The sequence below is a fragment of the Mauremys mutica genome, chromosome 8 (genome assembly GCF_020497125.1).
Source record: "Mauremys mutica isolate MM-2020 ecotype Southern chromosome 8, ASM2049712v1, whole genome shotgun sequence".
NCBI classification, from domain to species: domain Eukaryota; kingdom Metazoa; phylum Chordata; order Testudines; family Geoemydidae; genus Mauremys; species Mauremys mutica.
The window spans coordinates 104787261-104811929 of record NC_059079.1 but is presented as its reverse complement, the minus strand read 5'-3'; the positions used below and the strand labels follow the sequence as shown (position 1 = coordinate 104811929).

Here is a 24669-nt window from a genome sequence, read left to right as displayed (position 1 = left end):
GTCAGCAGCAACTTACTATCATAGATGAGCAGATTTTGACCTATAGAGAATGTGTGTGTGTGTGTGTGTACACGCACATGTGTGCAAGAGTATAAGGGAGTTCCGCGTGTAAAGGAGGGAGAGACAGAGAGAGTGTATGTGCATGTAGAAGTATAAGCGAGGGAGAGGGTGTGTGTGATGCCGGCAGGGATGCTCTGGGCTGTTGCTGACACTGAGTCCAGCTTCTCTGATCATGTCTGAAGTTAATTCCCAGTCGTTTAATGTGTTTTTCATTTCCTTGCCGTTTGTGCTGGTTGGGACCCTTCCAGGCTATTTTAAGCCGTGGTTCAGACCGTAGGCCTACCAGCGAAGGAAGGGCTGCATTACTAATCCAACCCTTTCAGTGAGCTCAAGGTAAGAAGACAGAGCGCTCCGGTGGGGAACTCTGCTCTGAACTGAGAATTTCCTTTCCCGCCCCCCGAAACCTGCCCCTCGACGCAGCGTGAACTGGCTTGTGGAGACTCCCCTGACTCAGACAGGCCGGCTGAGGCCTCATTTCCTAGCAGGAGTTGTTCAACCCCCTGCTGAGCTGAGCAGTCCCGGCGCAGCGAAGCCAAGCGAGGGGCACGGCAACGGCTGACACCTCCCCGCTGGGAGCGGCACGCGAGAGAGATTGAGCTTATTCCTGTATTATTTATATACCGTCTCTCTGAAATAAACAAAGCCTCGAAACGATGGCAGTGCGCTGGGCTCTGCCTCGGTTAACACACACGCCTAGTGCTCAGCCCTCCTGCCTTGGTCCGTCCTATTTTTTGTTCTAACCCCTGCTGCATCTTGTCTTAATTCAGGGCTCCATGAGCAGCCCAGGAGACTGAAATCAGTGGGACTCCTCGAGGCATAAGGTACTATTCCATGAGTAAGGAATCAGATACGCCTCCTCTCTGTGTGTACTGCACCCAGCGCCATGGGTCCCTGATCCCGGGGTCTGTTACTGCTTACCAGCCTGCCGGTGAACACACAGTGTAAAGCCTTTAGTCATCCATCTTTGGCTTATATCCTATTAAGGCAAATTAGTTCTGCCAACTTCTCCTTGTTCTGCAACACCACATTCAGGACAGGGCAGGGCGCTGTCTGGGGAACTCCCTGCCTCAGGATGTCTGTCTGACTCCCTGCGTGGCTGCTTTCCAAAGCCATTGTAGCCTGTTCCTGTGAGGTCAGCGATTCCATGAGCGCAGAATTCTCCCAGTTCTCATCTCGCAGTGTGTGCAGCTGGGTGGGGCGGGAGGTGGCAGTCCGTAGCTGGGACGAGTCGGGGTGAATGAGTGTGCTCCTCTTTGCAAAACACCATGGGGTCCTCCAAGGTGGTCACTGGGCATGAGCCCAAGCCTGGGTCTCCCATGCCCAAGCACACGCAGCCTCTGGCCGGGAGGAAGCATTTAACACAGGGAGGAGTGAAGCCCCATGGGGGACGTGTGAATTCCCACTCCACAAACCAACTGCAGTGCTGTGAAAGCCAGCCCTGCCCCAGAAGCCTCCAACGGGAGCGGGATGAGCAACAGGAGCTGGGCAGAGGGCTGGAAGGAAATCCTGCAGCAAGGTCGCCTGGGAAGCCGAAGGGACACAGTGGGCTGAGAGCTCTGGGCAGGGGAACAGATCCAGGGAGCAGCCGGAGCATGGCCCCAGGGAGCCTGCCGCATGGTACCTGAGAATCAGTCAGAGCCCAAGGGAAGGAGACCCCTGATTGGTGACTGAGCAGGTGGGTGTGGGGCACAACCACGATATTCTTCATGTCCCGTGTGGGTGGGCGGCACGAGACCGTATATTGCTGCCATTGGCATGGGGACAGCAGGGAGCAGGACCGCCTGAATCTGCAGCTGAGCGGTCGCCCCAAGGCCGGACCCAGCAGAGAAGGCCAGACAGGCAGAAGGGCTATGCTGGCAGATGCCTACTGCAGCAGAGACCCGGCCTCAGCAATGCACGCTCGCGCTGTAGAGAGACTGGGGCTGGGGCAGTCCCATCCACCCAGACCCGCTCGGCTCCTGCGAGGTTGGCAGGGCTCCTCCAGTCCTTAGTATTATTGCTGGGAGTATTTATTCAGCACCCACCATAGGGGTGCCTCAGGTTTACTCCAGCAGTGACTTTGGCCCAGCAACGATGTGGGCCCTCCACAGATGGGGAGGTGTAATGCAGCAGGAGGAAGGGTGGACTCACCCCTCCGCCCCGATAGCAACGCAAACTAAACCAAAGGAAGAGGTGACGCCCCCAAGGCTGGAGTGTGTGTGTGTGTGTCTGTTTGCACTTCTGCGTGTTCATCTCTGGTGTCAGTCAGACCTTAGCAAAAACTGTCTGGCTCTGGCAGGAGGATCGTCCCCAGAGCCCTCGTCACGTCATGGCAAACAGGAACTCACTAGGGGAAGATTCACTGCCCGGGCATCGAGATATAGAGGACCCTCTATAGCTGCCAACGGACAGCATGCATCTAAAAGCAATCGGGGTGCACGTGTGTGCACTCTCATGTGTGTGTCTGCACACACGTGCTTTTATGTGTACAGCATCTATCTGAACGATCCACTGCTCTAGAATATAGTGCACATTTGTTTGGGGACGCACCCACTGCACGCGCACACACACACACACACACACACACACACACACACACACACACTCTCCCCCTCTCCCTCCTGTCCCACCAACTCTGCCACAGTCCCCCTGCTATTCCTTCCCGATTATTCTTCGTAGCAGGGACCCATGGCAGGGGGAGCTGGAGCAGGGCCAGGGACGGCGATGAACGGGACACGTCCTCCCCCCAGTACGCTATCAAGGGGATCCTGGGCCTCAAAATGGGAGGCAATTCAGGGTGAGGGGCCCCAGCCAATCTCCCCGGTCGCGCCTGCAGAGTTGCTGGTTGCCGGTTGCTGTGGATGGAGCCTGGGGGAGCTGGGCAGGGTTCCCCCACCATGATGCTCTTTGAGTGCAAGGGCCATGCAGTCACGGAGCTGCACAGAGCCAGCAGCGAGCGGCCAGCAGGGCTCTCTCCATGCGGGCGGCCTCGGCTCTGGTGGATGCCCTGAGATCTATACGCATGGGGGGATGAAATCCCGGCCTCTTCTCTTTCTCTCAACAGAACAATGACGGGGAAACTCAGGGAGCTGTGTCTGCCCTCTAGGCAGGAATAGGCTGCCCAGGGCAGCGCAGGGCCCAGCGAACACAGCAGAAACCCTTTCAGTCCTTAGCAATGGGAGAGACGGGAAGTGTCAGAGAAATCCAAAATCTCCCTTTGTCCATCCCACACTCATCGCTGAGTGGCTGCTCTCCTCTGGCCTTGCCTCTGAGTAAACAGAATATGGCCTGATGTTGGCAGACATGAGCCAGAATTCATTACCTCCACTAGCTAACGCTGCCCCTGGGTGAGGGGCTACCACGACCCTCTCACTTCTTCCACAGAGGTGAGGTCGTCTTCTCCTTAGCCCGGCCACAATGGGCCAACTTCATCCCTGGCGCAATTCCACTGATTCCAGTGGAGTTACACCTGGAAAGAACGGGATCCACTCTCAACATGGCTCTGAACATGCTCAGCACTTCACAAAGCAAGCAAGGAGACCCAGTCTCAATCCACATCTACATATGGTACATGGGACGTCCCGTAGGCCGGTTTTCTAAGTGGAGGACATAGGTTCACCTCCTGTACGTGGACCTTCAGATCAGCACTTGGGCCTCTGGAATGACACTTGTCTGCCTTTGTGCAAGTATGGCCTCCGGGTGAGGGATCCGGATGTTACGGCATGAGGTCCCTGGCTGAAAACCAGGCCCGGGCACGCCTGTCTGTCCACACCAGAGCCAGCTGAAAAGCAGGAAGAAATTGAGGAACATTTTTGGAAAATTGTGGTTGACGGTAAAATCTTGCTTCAGTTGAAATTTTCCAACTAGCTCCGATACGAGCGAGAACGCACCGCCTCTCCTCCCTTTAGACCAGGGGCTCTCAAACTGGGGGCCAGGACCCCTCAGAGGGTCGTGAGGTTTTTACATGGGGGGTCGCGAGCTGTCAGCCTCCCCCCTAAAACCCACCTTGCCGCCAGCATTTATAATGGTGTTAAATATATAAAAAAAGTGTTTTTAATTTATAAGGTGGGGGGGGGTCACACTTGCTATGTGAAAAGGGTCACCAGTACACAAGTTCGAGAACCACTGCTTCAGACGCTATTATACAGAGACGACAGTCAGCTTCCCGTGGCTAATGGAAACTCAGAATAAACACGTGCACACAAACTCACACCTCCTACAGACACCCCTCTCCAACGTGCATCCTCCCCACGCCACACACCCTCACGTCCTGCAAACACCCGCAATGCACATCCTCCTGCACCCCCACCCTACCCCACACAAACCTGTGTCCAAAGCACACACACACACACCCCACGCAGCGCCCCTTTACAGTACACAACTTACTATATGGACGGGGGAGAAATGCACTCCCGCTTTCCCTGTCATATCAGACCTCTCCGATTCCCTACACTACAGATCCAGGGGGAATTTCCCCTCTCCACAAAGTGTACAACCAAGTTTTCCCAGGCCTTTGGTCAGGCGTCCCTCTGCGGCCTGCATATATCAGCATTGTACATCTCCTAAGCAGGGTCCCTGTCTCCACTAGCACCCAGGCAACATTCCTCAGATCCTCTTTATTCTGGATATTTCTTTAAACCCTTGTGGTTTTTCAGAATCTGCACTGGGCAAAACCCAAAGCAAGCTGGCTGCCAGACAACTCACAACCACCCACCTTCCGCTATTACTTAATTAGTGGATGCGTCTGATTCTGTTCCTTCGGAAACGCTCTCCCTGCCAAGGGAAGGGTTGAATCATTTGGCCCCTCTCTGGCAGCTACAAAGGAGGAGGAACGCAAGCCCTCGCCGTGTTATTTTAGCACATGAAAGCACGGCCTCTCTCTCTCCCTCTCGCAGCGGGAGGCAGATTTATGGGGAGCTGTGAACTCCAAAGGTAGGGAGCTTTGTGGGGCTTTAGCAAAACTTCCATGCTGACAAGCTCCATCATGCATTTTGCAGCTGTGCCACGGCTGCCCCCCACCCATCTCTCCAGCTTAACTACTTCTGTTTGACAGGATGCAAATTCCTTCCCCCAGTCCCACAAAGGATTTAGCCAGCTCTTTTTTTGGTAGCTCCACTGCCCCAACACGGGGCTCCTATCCATCAGCGCTGGGATCAGGGATGCATCCCTGACTCAAACGGACAGCACCAGACTAGGATCGGCCTGTTTGTTCCTACGGGGCTGGCGGGGAGGGGGGGCTGCAGTGGGGTGTAAGTCAGGTGGAATTGATTCAGCCATGGTATCTCCTGCCTGGGGCGGGCTTCTTAAACGTGCTTCTGTACAGCGGGCTCAGGAAGAGGGAGAGAAGCTCTCGTGGGATGTCAGAGAGAGGGACTGGAGAAAGAGAAAGAAAGAAAGAAAGAAAGAAAGAAAGAAAGAAAGAAAGAAAGAAAGAAAGAGCATATGGTTCTTGTCTCCTGGAAATGATGAGTCTGTCTCAAGCAGGGACATTGGAGGTCAAAATCTTCTCTTTTTTTAAAAAAAATGCAACAAACATTTGCCTTGGCTTTGCTTTGGCAACAGCACAGAGGAGGGAAGCAGCGTTTCCTCAGCCAGCCAGCGAGGCTGACACTGGCTGGAGAGGGGCCAGGTCGCCCTCTCGGTGTTTATTTCTGAGGGAGAAAGGAGGAATATGGCTGTGGAATGCTGGAGCTGCTGAGAAACAAGCCACAGGCTCCAGATGTTTGTGAATTTCATGCTGAACCACTCCAAACCCGTCCAAGTTCTTTTCTGTCCAAGGCTGCCTGAGAAGCACAGCTCTCAACGGAGCCATTTTGGAGTCTCTCGATCTTGCTACTGCCTTTTAATAGCAACCAGGGGGGCCTTTCGGGCTTGCTCTCTAGCTCTGAGGATGAATCTGCTCTTGGCCAGTGAGTTCCCGCTCAGACCAGCAGCACTGCAAAGGCCAGTCTCGCTCACACGCCGACACACAGCATCACCAAGATGTGTGGGCACAACAAGTGTACATACACGCAGAGACAGATGTTTTCTAATGGCCTCAGCACAGGCCTGGGAGCCAGGAATTCCTGAGGTCTAACTCTGACCCTCTAAGCCAACTACACTGACTTACACCAGAGCTGAGGCCTTGAACAAGTCACTTACAGAGGAATTTTGAAAACCGGCCACTGATTCTGGGTGGCTTGAGTTTGGAGCATCCGACTGTAGACCCCCAAGGGCCTGGTTTTCAAAGGTGCAGAGCACCCGCATCTCCCATCGACACCCACTGCAGATAGGAGGGTCCAGCTCTTATGAAAGGCTGGCCCAGGGCATCTCCAAATGGGCATGGCCAGAATCCGCACCCACGCCTTGAGAACGTTGCCCTATCTTCTCTGTCTCAGTTTCCCTCCCTGTGAAACAGGGAGAATAGCAGCAATTCCCTGCCTCCCGGGTGTATGAGGACAAACGGGTGGGTGCATGTCATGTGATCTGAAGAAGAAAAGCCCTGTTTCAGCCCTGCGTATTACTGCTGATGAGGGCACTGCGTCTGGCTACATCCGAGCGCTTCTCCTGAAGCCCGGGACTGTTGGGCATCGGTGCTCACACACCCTCCATTAAGGAAGGGTGCCACCGGGCATGGGAAGTTGGCAGGTGACCCTGCTTTGTGGAACTCCCCTCCCCACAACCAGCTCAGTCTCACTTTGTCCTTTCCCAACTTTTCAAAGGTACTTTACGTTGTTTTCCTCCGACTGGGGATATTTTCCTAAATGGCCATTCTGGTCCCTATATTTATCACTCCACGTTGCCAGCGATGCCAGCTGGGTTTTCTATCAGCTATTCTAGGTCTTTTGCATCAAAAGTTCATTTCAAATGTTCTTCTTCAATTATTATAACTAAGAATCATTGCTAGTGTGTGGCTTTTATTGCAGGGCTGAACAGCAGCGTGAGCCCTCCGGCAACACAGGGGAATTAGAGCTAATACAATTATTATTAGCTGTTACGATTACTCCTCTGCAAAAGCAAAGCCGCACCCACCCCGCCAGCTCCCACATGCTGCAGCCGCACTTCCCCCTGGCATCGCAAGTGGCACTGCGGGACTCGGCCCTTTGGCACACACCCCTCCCTCCATGCCCACGGCTGCACTCCGGGATGCGTTCATTCTGCCACTCCCCAGCATCACCAGTCTAGCTCCAGCAGGGGCCTTCCGCTCACCTGCCTCCCCTGCCCCCTCCCCAGCTCCGACTCAGCCATGGACTCTGGTTATTTAACCTGCGGGACAAAAGGGCCACATCCATTCCTGGCCCAGGAATAGGGTTTCTGGGGATGGGTTAGGACGTCTCGTCTCCTCACAGCTGCGAGCAGCAATCCCCGCCTGCCGCCAGAGGGTCTGGCTGGTTGCTGTGTAGCTGGCTGCTGGATTGGAAATCACAAGAAAGGGGAGTTTGTGATGGGAATGCTGACAGATCGTGAAATGCAGCAGAGCTGCTGGGGGCTGCTGGGTTATACAGGCACTTGTCACTTAACCAGCTCCTTAGGTTTCCAAATGTCACGGGCATGACTTCCCGCAATGCCCCCAAAGCTCAGGGCTTAACAGCTTTTTACTGACCCATCAGAGTCGACCTTTTTGCAGCAAGGACATGGGCTGTTCCTACGAGGCTGAGGAAGGGCTTTTTTGGTCACCCTCCCCATCCCAGCCAAAGAGAAAACAGAATTCCTCCCTGCTCAGCTTACCTAGCAGTGGCAGGGTCCGGTTGCAAAGGGCTGTTTTGCACAGGGAAGTGGAACTTGCAAACCCTCAGGTGACTGATGACACAAGAACCTAGCTCTTCCTGAGACCGTGCTCATACCCCTGCCTCAAACCCTGACGTACTGCCCGGTGACGCAGATATCGGTGTCAAACAACGGGGAGACCCCGGCCCCACTCATGTCAGTGGGAGTTTGACGTGGGTGGGCCAGGATTCCACGCCAAGCCATTTCTGCTGCTTTGGTGCCTATTACTGCTATGGTTGCCGAGCCAAAGGGTCCCTTGGAAATAGCAAGGAAAAGTCTCAAGACCCCATGTTTTTTAAGGTCCCACAACAAACCCAGACACAAAGTATCATATGCTGAGCTCAGCTGCGCTCATGGGAGAGCCTCTAAGCCAGAACAGCATGGAGCACATTTGGGGAAGAGAGGAAGCGACGTGGCAGGATGCACTCTACCTCCACAAGGGAAAGCCCGTGCACTGGGACGACCTTTGCCAATAGTTTAATAGATGAGGCCAATGGTGTTAATGGGCTGGAAGAGGAAACATCAACTCCCAGACTCAAGATTTGGCAGGTGATTTTCAAAAAGGTTCGATTTCGGTTTTCCACCAATATCCTGCTCCCCATCGGGTGCTTTTGACGTCCCAAAGCTCCACAGTTCTGCTCCAAGACATCTAAAGGCCCTGTGGTGCGGAAGAGGGCTCAAGAAATGACACTGCACTGAACAAACTATCTGATTCCAAACAACCAAGGAGAGAGGGAATGAAGCCAGCTCCAGATACAGCACTGTTAATATGGGACAGTAAAGGAAACACAGACTACTACGGAGCAGCAGCCAGCCCTTGCCAATGAAGAGCTTTTTTCCACACCGAGAACCCCATCACCTCACAGCACAGTGTTGCAGGCAATCCACACACAAATGGAGGTGCCTCTACCAGCCAGTGGAGTGTGGGGAATACGGAGACAAGTAGGAAGCTCCATCTCTGACCAACACAACAAATCAGGGCAGAGTTCTTCCATGTGACACCAGAATGAAACGAGATAAATTCAGTCTCTCGGTAATGGCACCAAAAGCTGTTTCTGAAACTTGGCTTTACACCTCCAAGCTGCTTACTGAGACCAGCATCTGCAGCAGACCAGAGACCCTCCTGACAAACTCATGAAATGAAATGTAGTCCCATCCAAACGTACCCAGATGCTCACACTCTCAAAGAAGAGTTGCTCTTGTTTTCCTCCCAGCGGATTATCTTGGGTGCTGCGAGGTGAAGGAAGAGCAGGGGCTGGCTGGATTATTTGCCTGAGGTTCTGACAACGCTTATACCAACTCTGTGGTAAAGGTACTTCCCAGACAATGCCAAACAAGCGGAGCACCTGGATTCCATTCCGGAAACAACACGACTGTACAGGTGTGAGTTGCCCTTTGTGCAGCCTGGCTTTATTATGCCAGGAATGTTACCTAATGTGGCTGAGTGATCTTATGACACAGCTTGTAACCCACAGCGGGGAAGACGATCCGGTGGTGGATAGGCTCAGGTCTCCAACAGATATGCAAGTCGGACCACTTTGCTTCCCCCAAGCCAGCAGGCTGGGCAGTTCGGGGGTGACACAAGTACCAGAGAACTGAGTGGAAAACCTTCCCACTGGGCACCAAACTCAGGGAAAGAAACCGTGTTCATCAACGCCACATCTAAAACCATGGGGGGAAACTTTCGCTCCAATGTTTTGAGCGTTTGACAAGGAGGAAATGAAGGCAGGTTTTCTGGCAGGAAACAACTGACCTTTTGCCTTAACTACAGCTATGTGAAACTTTCTGCCCACAAACCAAATCAATATCTGTATTTTCCAGTTCTGCTTTGGGTATTAAATTTCGGCCTCTTTTCTGGCCTCAAATCCTCCTCCCCCTCAGATGTCAAAACTCCATGTAACCTAGGGCACTACAGACCCAAAGGAAATGCCAACCCTAACTTGGTCTGGGGGAGCCTCACCCCCACTTCCCTACTTTGGGTAGGTTCCCAGCTTTCTGGTGGGACATGCCACAGGTGTCTCTGGTGCTCTGTTTGGAAAAGGAATGGAATATAGTGGTCTGGCAACATCTCTCTGGGGCTGTCAGCAAACTCAACTAGAACACTTGGGGGAGCGTCTAGCTTCCTTTTGCACGTGGGCAAGAGGAGATGGGAAGCAGGAGGAAAACGTCGCTGCCTTTGCAAAATATGGAGGGGTTGGTGGAAAACAAATAAGTGGGTGAAAGCTGGGGAATGCATCCTGCTGCAGACGTGAGTTAAAACTTCCGATTAACCCAATAAATCGACAGCTATCACAACATACCCCACAGTAATCCCATTGAACTCCAGTGCCCAACAGTGCCTCCCCCGCAACTCAGTGCCTATTGCCGCTGTCCTGACCCACAAGCGTTCCAGGAGGCCTTCCCAGTGCCAAGGTGGGCTGCACACACTCCATCTAAACTTGCAGGAAACTGCCACACAGAACACAACAGCTTTGGAAGCAGCAAACTTTGAGGCTCTGGCGGGTTGGTCAGTGCAGCAGATAGAGCATCTGTATTTCAATGGGTGGCAGCTAGGCTCCTCCAGGTGCAGATCGCCAGCACGTCCCTCTCAGCCCTGAGTGTGGCCAAAGAGCAGGCGATCTCATCTGTATACGTATGTAAACGGGCAACCACTCGCAAAGCGGCTGTGTGGCCAGGGAGCAGCCCTGCGAGTCCCAGCCAAAGTCCCTGGAAGAAGGGGGAGCCTGATTGGCTCTCACCTGCTGAGGTCAGATGCCGTACTTTAAACAAGGAAAATTAAACTTCCGCAAAGATAAAGGGGCAAAAAGTCAGCTGTGGCAGAGGTGGAGGGAGAGGAAAAGGTAACAGATGGAAATCCCTGCAGCGTCACAGGAGGTGATTGTCTGTAGTCCAGGGCACAGCAGGGTCTGTATCCAAAAGCCACCACCACTGCCATTCAGCAGAGAAGCCAACGCTGAACAAGTCAGGGAGACCAAGCTGTCTCCTCCCTAGAGGAGGCCTCCCGAAGGGAAGGTGAGGCACACTGCAGCGCAATCCCATCGCCCCTGCCTGTGCTGCAACTCCGCGTCAGAACAGAGGGCATCTAGCTCTGGGTTAGTCAATCCAGCACCTCATTCACTTCCAGAACGACATCTTAGAAAAGCAAACAACAGGAAGTATGAATAAAACTCCCCCCAGGGGCACGGGTGCTGGAACTAGGGTGCTGGGGGTGCTGCCACAGCCCCTGGCTTGAAGTGGTTTCCATCAGATGCAGGGTTTACAGTTTGGTTCAATGGCTCTCAGCACCCGCACAACACAAACTGTTCCAATGCCACAGCCTGGGGGCTCCTGCCTCAATCTCAGAAGGGCCTGGAGTCAGATTTCTGCTTAACACGTCAGGCAATGGAGCCAGCTCTGAATGAGGGGCAGACCTGGAGGATGATCCCAAATGATGAGCAACGGGGACAGCTGGAATCCCGCGAGACCAACAGGTGTCTCAAGGAGAACTTCTCCCCTCGATCCAGCCTGCCAGTGCCTCCACCCCTGCACTGGGGTGCCACATATCCCAGGGAAAATCTTCGTTGTCTGGGTATCGCCAAGATCTAGGCTCAACAGCTGCAAGTGGCTCTTTAATGTGTCTCCTGCAGCTCTAGTTTGCAGCACATGATATTAAAACGCCGTGTGATTTAATTATTAACCAATCTCAGTTATTAGCCAATCAGGAGGCTTTTACTGTGTTATTAACCAACCGTACTTGATAAAATAACAATACTTGGTCAGAATAACCAAGAATATATACACACGACCATGGCTCTTTTGGGGAACGTTGATTGCAAATTTGGCTCCTGAGCCACTGAGGTCTGAATATCACTGCTCTAGGCAACAAAGCCATTGGAGCCACTTCTGGGTTCTGGCGAGTCCTTCCTTTGCAGGAACCAGGGACCTGCTGGAGAGATCTTCTTGTTCAGATTGGTCCCTGCTGACAGATGGGGGTCAGACACTCAAGGGGACTTTACGTGGGTATTTTTTAACATCCTTCGGACAACACATAAGTGATCTCCTTGGCTGCAGACAGGGTGCAAATAGGCGGACCTCCTGTCTCCAATGCAAGATGGTGTGGCTGCGGCTGCAATCCCCCAGGTGCAGCCAGAGGAAGACGGGAGGGCAGATGAAGTCTCCTGGGCTAGGAAGGCGTGGGGTGGGATGGCAGTAAGGGAGGGTGCCCTGTGAAGCTGGGGGGTGCAAAACCCCATCAAATCAGTCAGGTCCATTCACACATCCTACCACTTGGCTTTAACACAGGACAAGGTCTATGCCTCCAAATCACATAGTGCACCGCTTAGCAGCTCCAGCATGGAGGCTTCTACAAGAACCAACTCTACACACATCAAAGTCCAGGTTTTGAGAAAAGCAACGCAAGCGCGTTTGCAGCAGATGGCTGGAGCAGAGCAGGCAAGGGGTCCGGCAAGGAACCGAACTGCCCCTCTCTGCACTTCTCGCAGCTCGAAGCTGTGCAGCTGGCAGAGACAGCGGGGGCCAGGAGACAGCGGGGGCCCGAATCTGCGCTTCTGCGCCTGGCTGAGGTTCCAGGACCCGCTTGCCAGCTCTGCTCGTGGGACAAGCGGCAGGTTTGCGTTACCCGTTAATATCCAGGCTGCACAGCATCTCTCTCTCTCACACACACACACACACACAACCACCCCCGGGGCTTGTTTACGTCTCAGCGAGAGGCGAAGCGAGCTGGTCCCCAGCAGCGGGGAACCCCCGGAAAGTTCCCGCTGGAGCAGGCAGCCGAGAAACCCGCCCTCTGCCTTGCAAGTTGGGACCCCCCCCGCCCCGCCGCAGCCCCCCCAAAAGGGATCCGCGGCCAGAGAAGCGGCCTCCGCGCGGGGCTGCTCAGCGCGCCCGGAGGGAGGGCAGCGGGGAGTCCGCGCAGACCCGGCCGGGCCGGCGAGCGTGGGGAGACCGGGGCGCTCCTCGGCAGCGGGGAAGCCGGCAGAAGCGGCAGGTCCGGGGCTCCCCCCGCGCCGGGCTGCTCCCAGCGGTCACTGGCCTTCGCGGGGGCAGGTGGCCCGCGAGGTGCGGGACGATCTGGGGGTCCCCTGGCCGCCGCCCCCGAGCGGGACTTTCCCCCGCTTCCCCCAGCGGGCAAAGCGCCCCGCCAGCCGCCCCTGCCCGGGCCACCTTCGCCCCCCTCCCCGGTTACCTTCGGGTCCGACTGGGTCTGGGCTGGTCCCCCCCCGGGCGCGCCTTGCTCTGAGCCGCTTCCCGCAGCCGCGGCGCTTTAAGCAGCCGGGCGGCTCTGCGCTCCCGGCCCGGGGGATCGGGTGTCAGCAACTGGCCGCGTCTGTCAAAGCGGCGCGGCGCGGCTCGGCTGCCCCCTCCCGCGGCGCGCAGGAGCCGGGGACTCTGCTCACAGCCGCTCCCCCCGGGCTGGGAGCCGCTCCGCGGGCAGAGCACGTTGGGCAGGCGGATGCCGCCAGGTCCTAGCGCTGCCCGGCCCGCCCTGGGCGCCGGGTGTCTTTCACTTTCTCCCTTGGCTCAGGCCACAAGAGCCGAGTCCCGCCTGGCCCAGCATGGGGTGACCAGGTGTCCTGACTTTATAGGGACAGTCCCGATATTCGGGGCTTTGTCCTATATGGAGCCTACCCCACCCAGCCCCCAGCCTGCTCTTTCACACTTGCTCTCTGGTCACCCTCCAGGGCTTTACTGGGCACTCTCCTTCGGCTGGCAGTGCACTATTGGCAAGCTCCGGACAGGGGAACTCCCCCACTAGAGAGGGGGCTGAATCCTGTCTCCGGACATCGCCCTGGAGCTCCCACTGGGTGAGGCGGGGTGGGGACCAGGCCACGCTGCCACTCTGCAGCTGCTCTCTGCTGTCCCTCTGGGGGGACATGGGGCAGATGTGGGGGGAGGACTACAGCGATCCACTTGCCTGAAGCCCGCTGCGGCTGCTCTTGGTAATCCCTGGCCTGGAGCAGAGTCTGCACCCCAAGCTGTGTGGGTCTCCCACCCCCCGTCTCCAAGCTGGGGACTAATTACATGCCCCTCTAGCCCCCCAGAAGGATCCTCCCTGCAAGGCCAGGCTTGCTGGGGTGGGGGGAGACCAGCCTCTGTTCCTCCCCTCCCTGCCCAGCTTCGCCTTCAGCAAGATCCTTCTGTGACATCATAATCCTGCCCTTATGACATCGCAGGTGGTTGCTATGGAAATGATAGTGATGTCACAAAACAAGCATTATGATGTCCACTGGCTGGGATGGGAAGAAGCAACCCCGGCTTCAAACACAGATACAAGTAAACAGGTCTACATATTTTCCCAGGCGCCTAAGAGAGTTAGGCACTTTGCAGTTCACCAGGATTGGCACACCCACTTCCTTTAGGCTCCTTGGAAAAGCCCAACCCTAGTCTGACCCACTGGAAAGTTTGGGAACCTATTGGAAAGAGCAGCAAAATCCCTCTTTAAGGGTCCAATCCTGCTCCCAATGATGACAGTGCCAGAACAGCCGCTGAGTTCAGCGGTTCAGGCACAGGCCCTAACTAAGGAGAAGGGAGAAGGAGTTACTCCAGTGAGTCTCATCGCATCTCCTCAGCTAGGAGGGTTGGGGCTAGGACTGGGGGCCTTGAGAATGGGAATGTAGCCTGGGGGCTAGTGAGACACTCTTGGAAATTCACCCAGGAGTGGGGAGTGGGAAATGATATCTCAGAACTGACCACAGGGGACCATAATGTGCAGCACTGCACCTCTCCACCATGATCTGCGAGGCTCACTGGGCCCTTCCTTATACTGTCAGCTATAGTGTGTGGCATGGGGGGGGAGGGGAGTATCCCACAAATTCCCTGTCCTGTAGGAAAAGGCATGAGGAGCTCCCATTCTTGGCACATCACTAAGGGAGGCCAGATGGTCTATTGAGCTCAGGTAGGCATAAGGCCCCTGTCACCAGAGTATCACAATCCTTAGCTGCTTTCGCCTTGCAGCATGGCTATTACCTTCCTTTCATAGATGGGGAACTCAGGCACAGAGAGAGACTATGGGACTTACCCAATGGCACTTGTGGAGGAGTAGGAACTTGAACCCAGGCCTCCCACATCCTAAGCTAATAGGGCTCTAACCACTGGAGCATCCTTCCTCTCCACTGGTGAGGGTGCTGGAGCTCTGAGTTTGATTCACTGCTCTGCCAGTCACTTAGGCCCCGATCCTTATACGGATTTAGATGCCTAAAGTCAATGGGAGTTGGGAACCTAATTACTTTTGAGGATCTGGGCCTTTGCCTCTCTGTGCCTCAGTTCCCTGACTGTACAATGGGGATAATCCCAGGGATGTACTGGTGATAAATCGATTACAAATTGTGAGGGGCTCCAATCCGATGGTGATGGGAGGTCAGCTACATAAAATAGATAGCAAAGAGGATGTTCCCGCACTTGTGACCGGACGAGTACAGTTAAGGACTACAGTATGGAAACTGTATCAACCAATCTGGCCGTGGCTCTATTGTCATTTCTACCAGATGTATAGCCACCCGGTCCCCTGCCACCGACACTGAGCGCAGTGGAATGGCAGGGCACAGCGTAGTATCTCGCTGCGCTCGTCGCAGGAAAGTCAGCCCCCAGGCTAAATAGCATCTCGCCTCTTTCATCTGTTTTTTAAAGGCATTCTTTCAATATATATCCAAGGCTGAGGGCTAGAATCCCCACGCCGGCATTCCTGCCTGTGTCCGTCTGAGCTGGGGGATGGGAGGGGAAGGCTTATCTGCTTTAGTCCATTTGTAGTTTTCTGTTCTCGGTAACGAAGGATTTGGTTTTGTGTATTTCCATTTTTAATAAAGGGAAGCTGGGGTGGCTGGAAAGTGCCACTGCCACAGTCCCGGCGAGTGAAACCCACCCAACGGGCACAGCATGCGGCAGGAGTGGTACAATCCTTTCCCCACACGCTGCTCCACCGATCTGCTTCTAGCCAGATCCAATAGGAATAGGTTTGTCGTCACTGGCTCAGACTATGCTCAAGCAGTCCCAACACTGCCACCAGAGGGCAGCACCAGTTGTGACCATCTCTCTACTGGGGATGGCACTCACACAGGCCTCCTAAGAACCAACACGCGGCAGCTGGGCTGTTCCAGTCTCTGGTGCAACTGTCTGTTGAGCACCGTGACTGGGTTTTGATTCCACTGACATTACTGGGAGCAGTGACATGGACCAGGAACAGGAAAAATGCCCACTGGGAAACCTTGAAAGCTGCCCTTATGTCAAGACAATTATAGACTGTCAGGGACCTCAGGAGGTCATCTAGTCCAACCCCCTGCTCAAAGCAGGACCAATCCCCAGACAGATTTTTGCCCCAGATCCCTAAATGGCCCCCTCAAGGATTGAACTCACAACCCTGGCTTAGCAGGCCAATGCTCAAACCACTGAGCCATCCCTCCCCCAAAAACAAGGAAAGTGACCTACCCAAGGTCATCACCTAGCTGGTCAGTAGCAGAGCAGGGAACAGAACCCACATCTGCTGAGTCATAGTCCAGTCTATTACCCACTAGACCACACTGCCTGTCCTCAAGACCACACTGTCTGCCCTGTCATTGTCTATATTTTCTCTCTTTTTACTTTTTTTTTTTCATTGCTGGGGGCATCTGGCTCAAACCAGGCCTTTGCTTTACAAGGGTTCAGTTTCTCCAGGTGTTTATTCCCACCTGAAGCAAAAGGGCCTGATCCTGCATCCAAACATGGATATGAGACCTGACCTCCCAATGAGTTGCTGTAGCAATTCTGATGGCTCACAGGCAGTGACTTACCGGTCTTGCTTAGAGGAGAAGGAGCCGGGATGGACAAAGTGTTTCCAAAAAAAACCCCTGTTGAGTTGCTTTAAAATTCCAGCTGTGCTTTTGAAATTGTGGCGTGTGTTGTGAAAGTGCCGAGGTTGGATACAACGAACCCTGACCTTTCTCAAAGCAGAGCTCCCGTCCTGAATGGGGAACAACGCAGACCGGGAGATGATTTGGATCTGTCCTGCGCTACCCTCGCAGCTGCAAAAAGATTAGCTAATGGCGCGCGCATACAAATAGCATGGCCAAGGTTTTCAGAAGCAGCTAGTGGTTTGAGATGCCTCAATTTTTGAGGTTGCTCATCCTGAGGTCCCTCAAAGGGGCTTGATTTTAAGAAGGCAGGTGCTCTGCACTTTCTGAAGATCAGGAATCTCAAGTCAGACACCCAAACCCAGAGCTCCCCCTAATCACGAGTCCCTTGAAAATCCTAGCCTATATGGATAGATAAAATAAGCTGGGGGAGGGGGGTACTTGCAAATCAGGGTGCAATTGACACATCTGCTTTTGCAATGAGATAATCGATCAGGAACAAAATATCAAGAATGATGGGAAATGTGTTAAAATAATGGTTCCTGGGTCTGTAATCCCAGAAGGGTGGTACTAATACTGTAAAAGGGGTTACCACAGGCTTCTAAGTGAGGTTACAGCTAGAATACAAGGGTCGGGGTGTTACTGACAGAGGGTGGCTTTGCAAGCGGCTGCATTTTGAAAGGATGGTTCAAAGGGTGGTTAGCACCAGAAAAGTGAGACAGTTACAGCTCCGCAAAGGTGATCCTAATTGAACGGGTGTAGATGGAAGGGAAGGAATTGAGGAGATTAAAATAAAGCACCTAATTTTTAAACGAGAGCTGGAAATATATGGGAGTGGCTGGCCAAAGGGCAAGTGACGAGGGACCAAGCCATTTGCTTGTAGGTCACCAGTTCTAACAGAGCCCAGGATGGGTAGTGAGCACAAGTTATCCTCTGAGGGCTGATCAGGAGCTGGGATGAAATGAACTGGACGTACCACTCCCGCTACAAGCAGACAGGTGTCTACATCCCAGAAAAAGCCACTGGAGTTGGGCAGAGCCAGCATCCTTCCTGGCAGCCTCAGCAAAGGACCCACAGACTCACTAGGGCCTGGAGAATGAGTCATCCTTCCTTCCACAAAGGACTGGGGGGTGGAGGGGGGCATGTCTGTTCTGTGGCTAAGGGGAGGGTTGCCGTGTCCGGCGAGGGTAACCCAGCACCTGGCACTGAATTCACACACACTTGGACAGAAAAGGAACCGAGAAGCTCCAGCAGCTCTATCAATCAACTGGGCCTTTAATCAGGGAACATGAGATGGCTGCTTCCTGTAAATCACATCTCTCCCCCCCACACACACACACACTTACTGCACTTGGAAAGATTCGGGATTTCCATCTGTTGAAACTGTGTGGTAATGACCAAGCTCCAGGCATCCACACCCCTGGGGATGTCACTGGGCTTTCCCCTGGGGAGACAATTAGGGTGGTTGGGTGTTTTCCTGTGTCTGACTAGGCAGTCCAGCTAGGGGATTGTCCTAGGAGGAGCTATGGAAATCACTCTACTTGGCTAAAGGGAAATATGATTGAGGTCTATAAAATCACGGCTGGTGTAGAGAAAGTAGATAAGGAAGTGTTGTTTACTCCTTCTCATAACACAAGAACTAGGGGTCACCAAATGAAATTAGAAGGCAGCAGGTTTAAAACAAATAAAAGGAAGTATTTCTTCACACAACACACAGTCAGCCTGTGGAACTCCTTGCCAGAGGATGTTTTGAAGGCCAAGACCATAACAGGGTTCAAAAAAGAGCTAGATAAGTTCATGGAGGGTAGGTCCATCAATGGCTATTTGCCAGGATGGGCAGGAATGGGGTCCCTAGCCTCTGTTTGCCAGAAGCTGGGAACGAGCAACAGGGGATGGATCACTTGGTGATTACCTGTTCTGTTCATTCCCTCTGGGGCACTTGGCATTGGCCACTGTTGGTAGACAGGATACTGGGCTAGATGGACCTTTGGCCTGACCCAGTAGGGCTGTTCTTATGTACTTATGGTGGATAACATGTTAGGCCCCCAATTATTACGTGTAGCCTGAGTGACACAGTCTTGCAGAGAGCATGATAAAGCCGTGTGAGAAAGGGGGAAGAAGGTGCTTTGCTTACTTGCTTTCCGCGGCTGGCCAGCAGGGTAAATGAGGACTCGTTCAACCTTCACCACTTTCCATTCTTCACTGGGGTCCGCTCCGGTGCTAGCCCCAGAATGAAGCAGCTCTGGGGCAGACTGTGGGGAGTCTCTTGTAGCTGGGTACCCACCAGCGGATGCCAAGCCAGAGCTGTGGAATTCGGGCCCCAGCATGTCTCCATTGGTATTCCTGCTCTCCCGCTGGAGATGCTCTCTCAATTTTCCTCCTGGCAATTCATTCTTTTCCTCCTGCTCCTTCGCGTTAAAAGGGCAAATGGCTCCAGCTGGCTGGCACCTTTGGCTGCCTTCCGTCTCTTTCTCCTGCTGCAGAACCAAACAGCCATAGCCCACTGCTGGGTCCACCTTTAGCGTCTCAAAGCCATAAGAATGCTGGGTCCTTTCACTGGGCCCGGCACAGCGAGGCTGAGATTGGAGACAAGGCTGCAGTAACGTTGCCTTAAGCATTGTACTCGCTTTCTGCAGTCTCTTTGGGCAGGGTTCAACGCTTTATGGACTTTCAAGAGTCTTAAGGCTCAGCCTATTGTTCATACTCTGGGGACTGTCTCCTGTATGGGATAATCCCATAGAATAATCCACTGCTGCAGGGGAGAATGTCCGGGTTACTTGTGGGAGCTGATCTTCACCCTAACCTGAGAGCTTTCACGTACATTGGGATATGGGTGTTACTGAGAGCAGGTGTGGTTTCTCTTTTCAAAGAGGAACCACATGTTTTTAGCTGTGAAGTCAGAGTCCCCAAAGACCATTTGAATCTTCTTTGTTTTTCGCTGCAGTCCCCAGATCTCCTAGCGGGGGAGAGTGGAAGACTGGACTGAGGAAACATCAGGGAGGAGCCTTTTCTGGGGATTTTCCTTTTCCAAAGGTGCATCAGGCAGATGAGGCAGCTTCAAAGACCAGGAACCTGAGTGAACAAAATGGAAAGCATGACAGATGTGAGCATATTGGCACATATGGGCCTGCTCTGGTCTGAACCAGTGCGGCGATTCCTGTGCTTCTAACACTGCGCACTTCATCTAGGGAGAATTGTGTAGAAGAGAAAATAATGATCCAGATGATCCCCTCCTATTGAAATAACATAAGAGCGGGGCCTGGGAAAGGCAGTCTCTGCCAGGATCCCCTCACGGAATCCCCCCACGTCACCCTCCCACCTCCCAGGCAGCAAAGGCCACGTGGCCCATCAGGAAACCTCCATGATCAGATCTTTGAGGAGTGACCGGGGCCATGCGATGTGAGAGAAGGAGAAGGGCTGTGGTGATGTGCTGGAACTCAAAGTGCCCTGCGGGAACAAGGAGACAAGAAAGTTGCATTCTGTAGTGGAGAGAAGAGAAGAGAAAGACTTGATTAATTTATTGGTACTTAACTGCAGGGTTGCTGGGTGCCTGGATGCCCCACTGCCAATCAAGGAAAGGGTTAATTCCACTCCCCTGCCAAGGCCTGTACTAGTTCTCTTATTCATCACATTCATCCCTTGTGGGTTTTTTGAGGATGAGATGACAAAGCCCTGAATGGGGTTCTGTTGATGACTCAAGACCAGTGATAAATTCCAGACATTCCGTGATGGCAGCATTACTGCTACTCCCTGTCCAGTTACATCCCCAGGCTAACTGCCTCAAGGGGAATAGGACAGAAAGGAATTCACTGGGCAAAGAGAGAAGGCTGACCTGGGCTCTGCATTGGGCCTGGCTGGAAGCCAGGGGAAGAACCTCTATTCCTGCCCGTACTCTATGGGGGCCACCCAGCATGGGACGGGGGAGAGGAGATTTCTGTCTGTACCATACAGAATCCATCCAGTGAGGGCACCAGCTAGGACGTGGTAATATTTCAAACTGGTCTAGGCTCTCTGGCCATGTTACTGAATCCATACTAGCAAGAGTTGGGGGAGTTCTTTCTAACCCTGTGTTCTTTTTAACCTCTCTGGCTAGAGCAGAGAGAGATGAGCCATGTTATCTGTCTAAGGGGTTTTTCCTGCCACTTCTCAGTGTCATGTCTGGGTGCCCATAGCAATGGCAAAGACCCTGGTGGGTGTGATAGAGTCTGCGGCATTGCTCCTTATTCAGGGTTCCGCTCTCTCTGGGTTACAGTTTGGTCCAACTGTGTGTGGTGTGGAAGGGGGTGGCCGTGATGTGAGGGTCAGTCTCGCTGTGGTGGGAAGGCTCCTTTGAAGAGGCCCTTCAGGCTGTTTGCATGGTTTGGTGAAATAGTGTCTAACTTGGCTGATGGCTGGTCACGCCAGACAAGGAACAACAACGGTGCACTCAAGCCCACTCCGCCTAGCTAATGACAAAACTCCCATTGACTCCTTTGGTAGCACCCGGCCAAGCCAGGCTGTGTTGCAATATGGATTGACTAACATGGTTTCAGGGCAAGCATGGACAGGGTCATAGCTGCTTCCCTCTCCTTGTATTGAGCATTAGCATGGGTGGAGAACACGGGTGCACAATAGCACAGTGTGTCTGTTAAAGGAGAAAGGTAACAGCACGTGTGGGACAAGCAGGATATGGGCTATCGTGTGCGCAACAGCAGAGTCCAAATCGGGAAATGCCCCTGGAGGGAATCCCTTTTGATCTATTTAATTACGTAAAATCTGAAAGCCCCGTGCTTATATCACAGCCCCGTGGTACTTAAGTGTCATTCCTAGTGCACTGCCATTCAGAGACCTCTACCTAATTGTGATTATAGTAGGTCCTCAGACCCGTACTGTACACATGCAGAACCAAAAGACGGCCCCTGCCCCAAAGACCTTACAATCTAAGTATCTATCCCTACGTCCATTATATGCTGGAGGTCATTTATACCCTAACTGGGACATGCTGCAAGCCACCTGATGGCTCTTGAGCCACCTGGACCTGCCTCTTGTCATCTGAAGAAGGCTCTAGGCCTCTGGTTTCTCTGAAATGTGGGCAAAGAGAAGGTTGCCTAAGCTAACCAAACCATCCTAGGCTCAACTGCTCAGTTGGTTGTATGACAACTATCCACAGAGGGTTCCCTTTCAGAATCTCTTTCCTCTCTCTCTCCCTCCCTCCCTCCCTCCCATCACTAGAAGGTTTCATTAATGGATTAGTCATCATGGCAACATGCCAGCATGAAACACATGAATAATCTATGCCCTCTCATTCAATCCTTTCCCCCCGCCCCTCAAGCTTCCATGAGAACCCATATCAGTCTGAAAACCTTCATTCAAAGGTGCGTCCCATTTCTGAGCAGAGACTTCAGCATTCTTCATGCCTTCAAATTTGGAATTTCCCTTTGGGCTGAGCCCAATTTGCACACGGAAATGTAAATTTCCACAACATTTCAAAACAAAACCTCTTGTTTCACCAGAGGTGTTTCATAAGGAACAAAAACTCTGGTGGGTGCACAATGGCCTGAAGTGAAATTGTGACAATTTTTCACATGCAAACATTCACAACAAAATTGTGCCCAGTTATGCATGTTCCCCAGCAAATACTCTTCATGTAGGGGCAGGTTCCGGTGTCATTACTGGTTATGAGTAGTGCCTTACAGTGAGTTGCTCCACTGATTTCAGCAGGGCTACTCATGCAGCCAGGAGCCTCTCAAAATGGATAATGCCAGCAGGATCTAGCCTGAGTGGGTAACCTGAATGGGAAAACCAGAATAGGAAAAGAATATTTAACTTGGCTTGTCCAGGAGCAGAGGAGGCTCTTGATCCTCCTCTTACTCTCCAAAAACTCCTCTCACTGCTCAAAACCAAGGGCGGCTCCAGTATCACTTCACTCCTTCAAGGACGAGCCACTGCTCCGATCTGAGCGTTAGAAACAGACTGTGCTGACCCGCGTCGACTGACTGGCACATCTGCGTGGGGCGTGTGAATACAAATGGGCCACAACCTCCCTTGAGAATGGCTGCTGCTGCCCATGCTGCACAGCAGGGAGCGTGTACACAGAACTAGCTGGGCCCTCGCTGCGCGAAGCCCAGTATGGGGCAGAACCTGCAGGGTGGAGCAGGAGGAGGAACTGAGCAAAGCATGGAGCCAGGAGGGCAAATCCCCCATTTCATTTGCCATTCAGTGGCATTTACAAGGAACCTGAGACTAGGGCTGACCAGGTAGCAAGTGTGAAAAATCGGGACGGGGGGCGGGGGGAGCGGTTAATAGGAACCTATATAAGAAAAAGCCCCAAATATCGGAACTGTCCCTATAAAATTGGGATATTTGGTCACCCTACCTGAGACAAGGGGCTAGTGCTCATTTTCAGTTTCTGTGTCAGTCAATGGCCCTCTCAGATATTTAAGTGCGGGTCAGTGACTTATTCAAGGAACACAACTAATTAAACTTTAATGGTCCAGATCCAATTTGGGGCTTGGCTGAGCTACCAGAGAATAGGGTTTTTTGTACCTGGATTGTAACTATAGGTTGACATAGCAAATTTCCCTTAACCGCAGGCTGGGAATTCCATCTACATCATAAGATAAGAACGGCCGTATTGAGTCAGACCAAAGGTCCATCTAGCCCAGTATCCTGTCTTCCAACAGTGGCCAATGCCAGGTGCCGCAGAGGGAATGAACAGAACAGGGAATCATCAAGTGATCCATCCCCTGTCACCCATTCCCAGCTCCTGGCAAACAGAGGCTACGGACACCATCCCTGCCCATTCTGGTTAATGGTCATTGATGGACTTATCCTCCGTGAACTTACCTAGTTCTTTTTTGAACCCTGTAATAGTCCTGGCCTTCACAATATCCTCTGGCAAGGAGTTCCACAGGCTGACTGTGTGTTGTGTGAAGAAATACTGCCTTTTATTTGTTTTATACCTGCTGCCTATTAATTTCCTTTGGTGAGCCCTAGTTCTTGTGTTATGAGGAGTATATTACACTTATTTACTTTTTTCCACACCAGTCATGACTGTATAGTCCTCAATCATATCGCCCCTTAGTCGTTTCTTTTCCAAGCTGAAAAGTCCCAGTTTCATTAATCTCTCCTCATAGGGCAGTCGTTCTATACCCCTAATCATTTTTGGTGCCCTTCTCTGAACCTTTTCCAATTCCAATATACATTTTTTGAGATGGGGTGACCACATCTGCACGCAGTATTCAAGGTGTGGGCATGCCATGGATTTATAGAGAGGCAATATATTTTCTGTCTTATTATCCATCCCTTTCCTAATGATTCCCAACATTCTATTTGCTTTTTTCACTGCTGTTGCATATTGAGTGGATGTCTTCAGAGAACTATCCACAAAGACTCCCAGATCTTTCTTGAGTGGTAACAGCTAATTTAGACCCCATCATTTTATATATGTAATTGGGATTATGTTTTCCAATGTACATTACTTTGCATTTATCAACATTGAATTTCAGCTGCCATTTTGTTGCCCAGTCACCCAGTTTTGAGAGAACTAACCCCTTGAGAATCCCCTTTTGCTGGTCTTCCTCCATCTAATGAGTGCCTGATCCTACAATCCTTATGGACTGTTCAGGTTTGTACAGGCTGCTTGGGTGAGTAAGGCAAGCGGGACTCAGCCAATAGGTCACAGACTTCTCAAGGCAGGGACTTCTCTTTCCAAATTGGCCAGGTCCCCACACTCACCCCAGGGCTCCCAGTGCCACCTTAGGGGCTCGTGTCCCAGCCATCCTCCACACCCCAGGGGCTCCACCCACAGGGGCCTCTAAGCCAGGCCCCCTGTTCAGTCCCCAGGGACACTGATCAGGCCCTTTGCCCCACAAGGAGCATGACTTGTGCCAATTAAGGGGCTTCTGGCTAGGCCCACATCTCCACTCCCATGCTCAGAAACAAAACAATAATAATACTCCCTGCACAGGCAGGGTAATTAACGGGTGACCTTGTGACTTGCCAACTTCAGAGGCTGATATTTACTGGCTGAGGGTACGTCTACACGGCAGGTGTAACTCCCAGCTTGGGCAGACGTGCCCAC

At 52.8% G+C, this 24669-nt stretch overlaps 1 protein-coding gene across 3 annotated transcripts in view; it reads right to left on the bottom strand.

Moving 5' to 3' along the window:
- The window catches only part of SYNPO (synaptopodin), a 59310-nt gene that overhangs the window by 22672 nt on the left and 11969 nt on the right, over window positions 1-24669 (bottom strand). Inside the window, exon 2 of one of the 3 annotated variants that reach the window (XM_045026881.1) lies at window positions 18742-19679. In XM_045026881.1, the coding sequence (XP_044882816.1) occupies window positions 18742-19225 (484 nt within the window). In that variant the 5' untranslated portion in view covers window positions 19226-19679. Of the gene's footprint in view, window positions 1-978; window positions 1156-10085; window positions 10903-18741; window positions 19680-24669 lie in introns of those variants that run through there. The other 2 variants (XM_045026883.1, XM_045026882.1) reach the window with 2 other exon arrangements.